Here is an 11,515-nt window from a genome sequence, read left to right on the forward strand (position 1 = left end):
CCTGCCTTTCGGCCGGGAAAGGGAGCCCAGGCGTCCGGGCGGCCTCGGATCTGGCCCCGGCCTGACGCCACGCTGAGGTCTGAGCATGCTTGCAAATGGGGAAACTGAGGCACGGCCGGGGGGGGGGGGCTGCAGGGAGGGGACCGAGGGGGCTTCTCGGGTGGCTGCTACGTGCTGAACCCCGCGTGGGGCCAGGCGGCGCCGTGGCTTTTCGGCTCCCCCTGCTTCCTCCGGCCGCTTTTGCTTGCAAAGCTCGGCGGGACGCCGCAGGCCGGAGCTTTGCGCCCGCCGCCGCGCTTTGCATCCGCGCGAGCCTGTGCAAACGGGCGGACGCATCCGGCCCCGGGGCCCCGAGGCGGCGGTGATGGGCTGCGCTAATGCACGGCAGGACGAGCGGTGCCGGCAGCCCGCGGGGAGCCGCAGAGCCCGCGGCAGCCTCTCCCGGGGTGTGGGGGGGACGTCGAGCCAGGGCCGTAATTCAGCCCAGGTGCCGCGAGCCGCCAGCGGCCGCCCTGGGGAGCCGACACCGAGGCTCCAATTATTGCAATTAAATCATTAATAGCTTTTTAAAAACTAGCCCAGGCACAAAAAAATGCGGGGGAAAAATAATCATTTCCAGGCCGGCTCCCCCCGGGGACAGGACCCGGCCTGGCCGTGCCGGCGGGATGTGCTTGCGGGAAGGGCCTGGCGCGGTCACCGACCATGGGGACGTGCCACCAGCACCGCTGGGGTCTGGGTGACACCGCCGGGGGATTTGGGAGCTTTTGGGGCCGGGCCGGGGGCGTTTGGAGCACGTGTGCAGGAGGCACCGCGGGGCTCCGAGTTCAAGTGACGCCGCCGGTGCCTGACATGGGTTGCGTGAGCGTGCACGGCGGCGTGTGTGCACACACGTGTGCACGTGTGCATGCCGTTACCCGCGTGTGAGTGTGCGCGTGCACCCGCGGTGCATGCGTGTGCGCGCAGGCGTGCGTGCCCTGGCTGTGCATGCCCGTGCGGCATGCATGCGAGGAGCGCGCGCGCGCTCTGCGGACCCGTGCGGCGCGCGCGCGGGGGTGTGCGGTCACTGTGCGTGCCTGTGCAGCGTGCAGGCGAGCGGTGCGTGCGCTGATTGTGCATGAGCGTGCATGCAGGTGTGCGTGCGCTGATTGTGCATGAGCGTGCATGCAGGTGTGCGTGTGTGTGTGCATGTGCACTAATTGTGCATGCATGTGCCAGGTGCATGCGGGTGTGCATGTGTATGCACAGCTCCTTTTCCTTCCCTTTCTTCCTTTTAACCAAGCTTCCCCCCTGCCCCAAACTCCTCATCAATATTAACTCTTTGGTAACACCAAATTCGGGGGTTTCTTTCGGCGTTTGCCGCGCCGCAAGGCCCGGCTGGCTGCGATGCCGCCGGCTGTTCAGCCACTCCGGGCTTTGAGTCACGGTTTGTTATTGCGGGCACCTGTCAGTTATTTTTAATAGAAATATTCCAAAAAATTACAAGGAGAGAGCAAGGGGAGGTTTTGCTTTGGGAAAAAAATATTCAAACCCCCATCCTGAATCGCGCAGAATGCGCAGAGAGACGGAAGATGAAAACGAGGCAGGTCAGGCCGCGCGCCAGGCGGTTTCGTTTTAAGTCGTCGCTTAAACTCGGCGACACGGCGGCGGTGGCGCGGGGGGACGGTCGACGCGCAGACGTAGCGCCGTGCCTTTCGTTTCGCCCGGTGCCGTGCTCCGACCCCCCTGGGGGTTCGCTGGCGTCGGGGCACGCGGGGAGAACTTGGCACCTTTTCCCGTGGCGCTTTCCGTCTGCCCCTGCGTGACACCGGGGCCGTGTCCTGCCCAGGGGCTGGGACATTGCAGAGGGGACAGGGACAGGGTCAGATCTCATCCAGGGACCGTGGCATTGCAGAGGGGATGGGGACGTGTGTCACCCAGGGGCTGTGACACCGGGGTTGTGTCCTGCCCAGGTGCTGGGGCACCGTGGTGGGACAGGGATGGGGACAGTGTTGGGTCTCACCGGGGACCGCGACACCGCAGAAGGGACAGGGATGGGGTCAGGTCTCGCCCTGGCCCTGTGACACCGGAGGGGACAGGGTCGAGCCTCTGTGCTGGAGCTCCCCGGCTGCAGGGACACCCGGGTCCCCGCGTGCCGGGCGCCGTGTGCAATGTCACCCTCCATCGCTCCGGCGGGGGACGCGGCGGGCAGCGGCACTGGCCCCGCTCCGATTTAACCCGCGGCGCGGCTCGCCGCTCCCGCAGCGTCGGCTAATCAATTAAATCGGTGCCCGGCTTTTAATTAGCCGGCCCCACGACGGGGGGGGGGAACCGAGGGGGCCCGGGGCACCGCCGGCGCTGGGGAGGGAGCCCCGGCGTCCGGGCGCTGCCCGCGGCCCACCGCTGCCCGTGCCCGCAGGTGCGGCGGGCGCCCGCCGGCGGAGACCATGCGGCCGCGCCGCGGGGCGCTGCTGCTGCTGCTGCTGCTGCTGGCGGCCGAGAGGACGGCGCGCGGCACCTTCCCCGAGGAGCCCGGCCCCATCGCCGTCGCCCCCCACGACTGTGAGTGCCCGGCGGGGGGCGGGATGGGGGCACCCGTGGGTTGGGGGGGGGGTGCCCCGTGGGGATGGGGTGCCGGGAGGCAGGGGGCATCCGGCACTGCGTGACCCCCCCCACCGTCTCCCCCCCCAGACGTGAAGCACTACGCCGTGTTCGTGGGCCACGGCACCGGCCGCGGAACCGGCTCCGAGGCCGGCGGCACCGAGCGCCTCAACATCCAGCGCATCCTCAAGGTCAACCGGACGCTCTTCGTCGGGGACAGGTGATGCCCCCACCCCACCCCGAAACGCGGGATGGGGATGCGGGACCCCAAAACTTCACCCTGCTTGGGGGAGGGGACCCCAAAACCCACCCCGTGACCCTGCTGGTGCTGCTCCCCAGCCCCAGCGCGCCCCACACCTTTGGGGGGGGCAGTCACAGGGACTACAGCCCCCAGCATGCATCGCTCCCCAAGCCCAGGGGAGTGTGCAGGCCTGGGGCAAAGTGCATGCTGGGAATTGTAGTTCTGGGGAGCACAGCTTCGTGCAGGATGTGGCCAGAGACGCTGCACTCCCTAAATCCTCCTCCGGTGGGTTTATTCCCCACGAAGCCCTCTGCTCCGGGCCGGCAGACAGTGCCGGTGGCCAGCGGGGTGGAGGGGGACAGGGCCACCGCGTCCCCACTGCATGTCCGGCGCGGCACGGGGACCTGCATCACCGTGGCTGAGCCGCTAATGAGGCCCCAGCTTGTTGCGAGGCTGCAATTAGAGCCAGCACTCCCTGAGGTTTATTCCTGCTCGGAGCCGGGAGGCCAGGAAGGGGGACCGGGTCCCTGTGGGGTGGTGACACCTGTGCCCCTCTCACCCAGGGACAACGTGTACCGCGTGAGCCTGGAGCCCGCCGCCGCCGAGATGCGCTACCACCGGGTGAGTGCTGAGCCCCCGGGATGCAGCCGGCTCCGAACGGGAAGCGCGGTGCTTATTCCTGGCTCGAGCGCGGCCGCTGCCTGCCGGGTGGGCGCCCTGAGCCCAGATGCGTCCCCGCGGGGCGATGGAGAGGGCAGGCTGCTCTCGCAAGCAGCGGTGCCAGCGCCCGAGGCAGGCAGCTGAGACCCGGCCAACTCGTGTCACTGCTGCCGGGTGCTAAGCGCCCCCGGCTGCCGCTCTCGCTGCCTGCGGGGCCCTGCCTGGTTCGCCCCTGCCTGACGCTGGGTTTTTTTCCCCCCCCCCCCGCAGAAGCTGACGTGGCGGTCGAACCAGCACGACATCAGCATCTGCCGGATGAAGGGGAAGCACGAGGTACCGGGGGGTCCGCGCTCGCCCCGGGGGGCTTTGCCCGGTGCCGGCCACCGTCGCCGCCACGGGGTGGCCGGGAGCCGGGCGCCGCACCCTCCGCCTCCCCGCAACCGTTTGTGTCAAATGTGATTTATTAGGCGCTTGTATAATTGGGTTCGTAATTAATTATTTCTGGTCTGTTGATCAGAACAGACACATCTCGCAATCGGCAAGAAATCCAATTTGCAGGTCCTGCGAGTGCCACTTCGGGCTGCAAGCGGGGGCCCCGCGCCAAATGCCCCCCCCCCCCGCTCCCCTCCCCAACCGAGCGCCCCTGACCTGGGGCTCGGGGACCCCAAATCGCTGCAGCCCACTCCCAGCCGAGCGCCCCGGCCCCTGCCCGGTCTCAGGCTGGGATTCGTGGTTCCCGGGGCTGGATTTGGGGTTTCACCCTCGGAAACGTGGCACGCGGTGCTGGGGAAAGGGGCAGCCGCGCCGGGGGGGTGGCGGGGGCCGGGTGCAGCGGTTGCTCCGGGGATCCGGCGTGGCCGTGACGTCCCCTCTGCCCCGCGCAGGCAGAGTGCCGGAACTTCATCAAGGTGATGCTGGTGAGGAACGAGAGCCTGCTCTTCGTGTGCGGGACCAACGCCTTCAACCCCGTGTGCGCCAACTACAGCGTGAGTCCCGCGGGGGGGGGCGGCACTCGGGGGGGGCAGGAGCTGCGCGCGCACACGTGTGTGTGTGTGTGTGTGTGTGCACCCTGCGCATGGGCACATGCGTGCAGGTGAGCAAGCACGTGTGTGTGCATGCACGTGGCACTCGTATGAGCGTGTATTTATATACATATATATATATATATATTTATGCGTGTGCATGCATGCACCTCGGCCTCGCTCACGCCCTGTCTCGCCCCGTTTAGATGGACACGCTGGAGCCCGTCGGTGACAACATCAGCGGCATGGCCCGGTGCCCCTACGACCCCAAGCACGCCAACGTGGCCCTCTTCACAGGTGAGCGGGGCGGCCTTCCTCCCTCCCTCCTCCCTCCCTCCGCGCGCGGTGTCTTCCTCTCCCCGCGCCCGGCTCACCCGGCTCTCTTGCAGGCGGGATGCTCTTCACGGCCACGGTGACGGACTTCCTGGCCATCGACGCCGTCATCTACCGCAGCCTGGGGGACAGCCCGACGCTGCGCACCGTCAAGCACGACTCCAAGTGGTTCAAAGGTGCTTCGCCCGCCCGCCGGGCGCCGCCGGGGACGGGGACGGCGCGGGTGGCACGTGCCCTGACCCCGCCGCCGTCCCCGCAGAGCCCTACTTCGTGCACGCCGTGGAGTGGAGGAGCCACGTCTACTTCTTCTTCCGGGAGATCGCCATGGAGTTCAACTACCTGGAGAAGGTGGGAGACGTCCCCGCGGCCCGGCCGGAGCCGGCGGTGGTGGGGGACACCGGGGCCGGCGTGCCCGGCGGTGACGCCCCGTGCGCCCCGCAGGTGGTGGTGGCGCGGGTGGCGCGGGTGTGCAAGAACGACATGGGGGGCTCGCAGCGCGTGCTGGAGAAGCAGTGGACCTCCTTCCTCAAGGCCCGGCTGAACTGCTCCGTGCCGGGCGACTCGCACTTCTACTTCAACGTCATCCAGGCGGTGACGGACATCCTGGAGCTGGACGGGCGCCCCGTGGTGCTGGCCGTCTTCTCCACGCCTGCCAACAGGTCGGACCCCCGCGCCCCGGCCCCGCGTGTCCCCAGCCCTGCAAAGCTCCCGCAGATGCTGGGAGCTGGGCTGGGGCCCCACCACGTCCCCCGTCCTGCTCAGCCCACCCCGGCGTGGCATAAGTCGCTGCTAAACCCTCGGGCGAGCCCCGCGTCCCCGTCCCGCGGGCAGCGGGGGGGCTGCGGGGCGGCCGCTGACGGCGCTGGCCCCGCGCCCGCGTGTCTCCCCAGCATCCCCGGCTCGGCCGTGTGCGCCTTCGACATGACCCAGGTGGCCGCCGTCTTCGAGGGGCGTTTCCGGGAGCAGAAGTCGCCCGAGTCCATCTGGACGCCCGTGCCCGAGGACATGGTGCCGAAGCCCCGGTGAGCGAGCGTCCGCGGGGGGCGGCGGGGACGGGGACAGGGGCGGCCAGGACTGGTCCCGGCAGGGAAGGAGATGGAGACAGGGATGGGGACGGGGACAGGGACGGCCAGGACTGGTCCCGGCAGGGAATGTGGTGGAGACAGGGATGGGGACGGGGACAGGAACAGCCAGGACTGGTCCCAGCGGGGAAGGTGCTGGAGACAGGGATGGGGCCGGGGCCGGCACGGGCCGGGAGGGCGCGGGAGCCCGCAGGGTCCCGGCGGCGCTGAGCCTCGGCGTCGCCGCAGGCCCGGCTGCTGCGCGGCCCCGGGGATGCGCTACAACTCCTCCAGCGCCTTCCCCGACGAGATCCTCAGCTTCGTGAAGACGCACCCGCTGATGGACGAGGCGGTGCCTTCCCTGGGCAACGTGCCCTGGATCGTCCGCACCATGACCCGGTGAGCGTCCCCCCCGCCGGCCCCCCGGGCTCTGCCCCAGCCCGTCCGCAGCTCCGCGGGAGCGCGGCGCCCTGCCCTTGCTCCTGCCTGCCGGGGAGCCGCGGCACGTGCCGGCGCCGGGAGGCTCGATAAATCTCATAAACTTTGCAGCTGAGGTTGTCTCATCCTAATTAAATCTGCCTTAATTGCTGCTTGATGTGGAATTAATCAAGCGGCGCTCGCGGGCCGCGGCCTCCCGCCGGCAGGGTGGCCGGGGGCCAGCGCCGGGCGCGGGGACACGGGGATGGGGCGCCCGCGGGGACCCCGCGCTGCGAGGCCGGCGGTGGCCGGCACGGCACAGCACGGCACGGTGGGAGCCCCCGTGTTCCCATGTCCCCGTGCCCCCGTGCCGGCGGCTCGGCTGCAGAACGGGCAGGATTAATTGGCGCGGATAATTAGAGCGGTAATGAGAGCCCGAACGTCTCTCCTTGGGTGACCGCTGGGGGAGAGGAGGGGCCGGGGTGGGCGCCGGCGCTTCCCTGGGGAGCTCCGGGGGGGTCCTGGGGAGGGGGCCGGGCTGAATCCAGGGGGGATCTGGGCTGGGTCCTGGGTGGGACCTGGGTGGGATCTGTGCTGGGACCTGGGTGGGACTTGGGCTGGGATCGGGGTAGGATTTGGGCTGGGGTCTGGGTAGGATTTGGGCTGGGTCCAGCTGGGATTCAGACACAATCCTGGGTGGGATCTGGGTTGGGTCTGGCTGGGATCTGGGCTGAATCCTGGGTGGGACCTGGGAGGGATTTGGGCTGGGTTCAGCTGGCATCTGGACAGGATCCTGGGTGGGGTCTGGGCTGGGTCTGGCTGGGATCTGGACGAGTTTCCTTGTGGGACCTGCGTAGCCCCTCACCCTGCCCGGTGACTCCCTGCTCTGGCCAGCCGCAGTCCGTCCGTGCCCCAGCCAGGGTCCCGGCCCCCCACCCCAGCTCGGTTCCTGCTCCCGGGGACCCCCGTCCCCGCAGCCCCGGGCACCGCAGGCCCAGACGCCCCCTCCTTCCGCACCGCGCAGGTACCAGCTCCGCAAGATCGTGGTGGATAACGCAGCAGGGCCGTGGGGCAACCACACCGTGGTCTTCCTGGGCTCCAGCACGGGCACCATCCTCAAGTTCCTCATCAAGCCCAACGCCAGCGCCAGCCCCGCGCCCGCCACCCCTGGCAGCCAGAGCGTCTTCCTGGAGGAGTTTGAGACCTACCACCCCGGGAGGTGGGCTAGGGCCGGGGGCTTGCGGCCGGCCTGGGGCGCCGGGGAGGAGGGACGTGCCCATGGGATGGGGGCGGGTGGAGGGATGCAGTGAGGAGGGGAGAGGCGTGAGTGGGTGGATGGATGGTTGGATGGATGGATGAGGTTGCTGGGGGTGGAAGGATGGATGGGTGAGGTGAATGCATGGATGGGAGGATGGATGGATGAGGTTGCTGGGAATGGATGGATGGGTGGATGGATGGATGGACGGGTGGGGTTGCTGGGAATGGATGGATGGACGGGTGAGGTGGACGGGTGGATGGGTGGGTTAGGGGGATGAATGGATGGATGAAGTTGCTGGGGATGGATAGATGGATGGATGGGTAAGGTGGATGGATCAATGGGTGAGAAGTTTAGGGATGGATTGTTGCATGGGTAAACAGAAGGATGTAGGAAGTAGTTGGGAATGGAGGGATGGGAGAGATGGATGCATGGATGGATGTGTGGATGGATAAGGTTACTGGGGGTGGATAGGCAAGATGGATGGATGGGTGGATGAGGTGGCTGAGGATGGGTGAAAGTGTCAGAGGGATGGATGGGTGGTGGGATGGAGGGATGGGTGAGATGCCCCTCTCTGGACCAGCCTGGGCCAGGGCAGGCTCCATGGCAGGCTCCATGGCTTCGTCCATCCCCAGGTGCGGCCGGGACACGGAGGACGAGCGGCGGCTCCTGGGCCTGGAGCTGGACAAGGCGGCGGGGTCGCTGCTGCTGGCCTTCCCCCCGTGCGTGGCCCGGGTGCCCGTGGCCCGCTGCCAGCAGCACTCGGGCTGCATGAAGTGAGTGGCCAGGTCTCAGCCGCCCCCGAAACTGGGGTGGGCGGGGCCTCTGCATGGGGGCGGGGCCTTGCTGGTAGGGGCGGAGCTTGTGCGAGAGGGCAGGGACCCGGCTTTGAAATCCTGGGGATTTGCAAAGTGTTCGTGGTGGCTGGGTGCCCGGCCCTCACCTGCGAGGGGAAACTGAGGCACGGGGCCGGTGCTCCGTGGTATTCCCAGGGTAATCCCCCAGGATATACCCACACCAGGGTATTCCCGAGGCCGGGGATGTTTCCAATGTCTCTGCTCCCTGCCAGGAACTGCATCGGGAGCCGGGACCCCTACTGCGGCTGGACGCCCGAGGGCTCCTGCGTCTTCCTGGAGCCTGGCCACAGGTAAGGCCGGCAGGCGCCGGCCTGGGGGCCGCGGGGGCGACACGAGCGGCTCCCGCCGCCCCCGCTGAGACCCAGCAAACTCATCAGCCCGCCCCGCGCTCCGTGCCGGGGACCGGCCGATGCACCCCCCCAAATTCGCACCCTCCCGCAGGGCGGCCTTCGAGCAGGACGTCGCCGGCAGCAGCACCTCGCACCTGGGCGACTGCGAGGGTGAGCGCGGGGCAGGGAGCTGGGGGTGGGGGGGACACACCGCGGTGGCAGGGCCGTCACGCCGCCCTCGCCCTCGCCCAGGGCTGGTGACGGAGAGCTTCGTGGAGGGCGAGCCCGACGGGCTGGTGTCGGTGAACCTGCTGGTGATCTCCTCGGTGGCCGCCTTCGTCATCGGCGCCGTCGTCTCGGGCTTCAGCGTGTGCTGGTTCGTCGGGCACCGGGACCGCAAGGAGGTGGCGCGGCGCAAGGACAAGGAGACCATCCTGGCGCACAGCGAGTCGGTGGTGAGCGTGAGCCGCCTGGGCGAGCGGCGAGCCCGCGGCGGGCAGCCCGGGGCGCTGCTGGCGCCGCTCATGCCCGCCGGCTGGCCGCCGGAGCTGGCCAAGGCGAGCCAGCACGAGCTGGACTCGGGCGTGCTGCCCACGCCGGAGCAGACGCCGCTGCAGCAGAAGCGCTGCCCCGGCGCCCTGCAGACCTGCGCCTGGGAGCAGAGCCACAACCTCATCAACGCGGCGCTGCGCGAGCCCGCCTGCCCCGCCGCCTCCGTGCTGCTGCTGCACGGCGCCGGGGCGCCCCGCGCCCGCCCGCCCCGCGCCGGCCCCCTCTCCTGCCGCTCCATCCTGGCCGACCGCGAGCTGGAGGGTGAACTCAGCGACTCGTCCGGCGACGGGCACTGGAGCCGTGAGCCGCCCGACGGCTCCCGAGCGCCGCGGCGAGCCCGCCGGGCCGGCGCCGGCCGCGGCTCCTACGGCGACTTCGCCGGCACGCCGCGCGCCAGCCCCGACCGGCGGCGCGTGGTGTCGGCGCCCGGCGGCGAGGCGGGGGACTCGGCCGAGGGGCCGCCCTGGCGCCCCGAGCGCCTGAACTTGGACGCCGGCGACGGCGCCGGCCGCCCCGGCGGCCACCTCAAGAGGAACCACACGTTCAACAGCGGCGAGGTGCCGGCGGCCGGCGGCTACGGCCGGCCCGGCGCGGCCCCCCGGGCGCTCACGGACCTGCACCACCTCCTGCACTGCGGCATCGAGCGGACTCCCTCGGGCAAATAGGGCCCCGCGCCGCCCCCGCCGCTGCCGCTGCCGCCGGGACTGGGGTGCTGCCGGCCGGGTTTCAGGAACGCCGGGTTGCCTGTCCCCTCGCCCTGCCCGCCGCTCCGGCTGGCACGGGGCGGCTCGGCCCCGGCGCCCCGTCCGCCCCGTGTCCTCTCCGGGCTGGGTCCGGGGGTGCGTCCGCCCCGGGGCGTCCCCGGGAGGCGGCGGGACGGAGGCGCGGACGGTGGGCACGGCCGGAGGCAGAGCAGGGCCCCCGGCACCCGCCCAGGACCGGGAGGCGCCTTGGGGCCACCTGGCCGGGGTGGCACCGGGGAGGTGGGGGGGGTCCCGGTGCCCCCCGCCGGGACATGGGGCGCAGAGCGGGGACACGGCCGGGGGGGGGGACCAGACGCGCGTTGGTCGCTGGCTCTGCGCTGCCGTTCGGCGGGATGCTGTGAAGGCGGCGGGTGCGGGGGGGGGCTGCTCCCTACGTGCCATCCGTAGGGGACAGGGCGCCCCTTGTCCCCCCCCCCCAGCCCCGTTGTCACCCCCTGCCCAGTGCCAGCAGGGAGGGGGCAGCGCGGCGGGGGGGTCTCCGGCACCCACAGCCCCTCGGTGCCGGGGCCACCCCAGCACCTCTAAAGCACAGCCCGGGTGCCGGCACGAGCCCTGGGTGCCCCGGCAGGGTGCCGGTGCCTGGGCACCTCTCCCCCCGCCCCCCGGTTTGGCTTCCCCGGAGCAGGGGGGGGTCCCCGCCGAGCCCACTCTCTGCTGGCACAGGGTGCCCTTTCGGTGCCACCTCCGCAGGCTGGAGAGGGGCAGCGGGGGGGTTTGGGGGATGGAGCCGGCGGTGGGGGGGGGGGTCCGCACCCCCTGCATCCGCCCCGGCCTCTCCGCGGAGGCGCTGAGGTTACCCACGAGCGAGGTTACGGCTCCCACGGGTGCCCCCCGGCCCGGCCACCCCGCCGAGCTCGGCGGCGGAGGGGGGGGGCCCCCGCGGCGTTCCCCCCTCCCTGCTGTAAATAGGGTGCCGGAGCGTGGCGGTGCCGGCGGCGGCGGTGCCCGCAGCGGCGCCCGGGCCCCCACCGCCCCGCGCCGGCCATGCATGCGACAGCAGTGACTCCTCTGTATAACCCCGGAGCCCCCCCAATAAACTCCCGTCTGCAGGAGGCGAGTCCTCGCCGCCGCCGCCGCCGCCGCCGCCGCCGCCTCGGCCCCTTCCGTCCCCGCGGCAGCCCGGGTCGGGGGCGTCTTGCAAACGGAGCCGGGGGGGGAGCGAAGCGGGGGCCCACGGTGGCTCGGGGCCAAGCCGGGCATCAGCCCCCGCGCAGAGCCACGGCCTGCGGCTGAGCCCGGCCCCACGGCGCATCCGCAGGGATGCGGTAAGGAGCCAGCGGCACGGGGCCGCGGGGTGGTGCCCACCCGGGTGTCCCCGTGCCGGCGCCCCACGGCTCGTCCCTGCCGTCCCCGGGCTCAGCCCGTCCCCCCCCCCCCCCCAGGCCCTGCTGTGCCTCCAGGCCGTGGCACGCGGGGGGGGCGAAGCGGGTCCCCGCGCTGGGAACCA

General features: G+C 70.8%; 1 protein-coding gene across 1 annotated transcript; it reads left to right on the forward strand.

Annotated features, from left to right (window-relative positions):
- Positions 1-2,423: 2,423 nt before the first annotated feature.
- On the forward strand, positions 2,424-10,801 carry SEMA6B (semaphorin 6B). Its single transcript, XM_067313076.1, has 16 exons — positions 2,424-2,538; positions 2,668-2,797; positions 3,382-3,439; positions 3,749-3,811; positions 4,363-4,464; positions 4,707-4,797; positions 4,890-5,009; positions 5,093-5,181; positions 5,275-5,492; positions 5,724-5,855; positions 6,144-6,293; positions 7,336-7,530; positions 8,202-8,342; positions 8,636-8,713; positions 8,865-8,923; positions 9,005-10,801. Exons 1-16 carry the CDS (start codon positions 2,424-2,426, stop codon positions 9,967-9,969), a joined length of 2,706 nt encoding a protein of 901 aa, XP_067169177.1. The 3' UTR covers positions 9,970-10,801.
- The last annotated feature ends 714 nt before the right edge of the window (positions 10,802-11,515 follow it).

This window comes from Apteryx mantelli, chromosome 30 (assembly GCF_036417845.1).
Source record: "Apteryx mantelli isolate bAptMan1 chromosome 30, bAptMan1.hap1, whole genome shotgun sequence".
Classification (NCBI taxonomy): Eukaryota; Metazoa; Chordata; class Aves; order Apterygiformes; family Apterygidae; genus Apteryx; species Apteryx mantelli.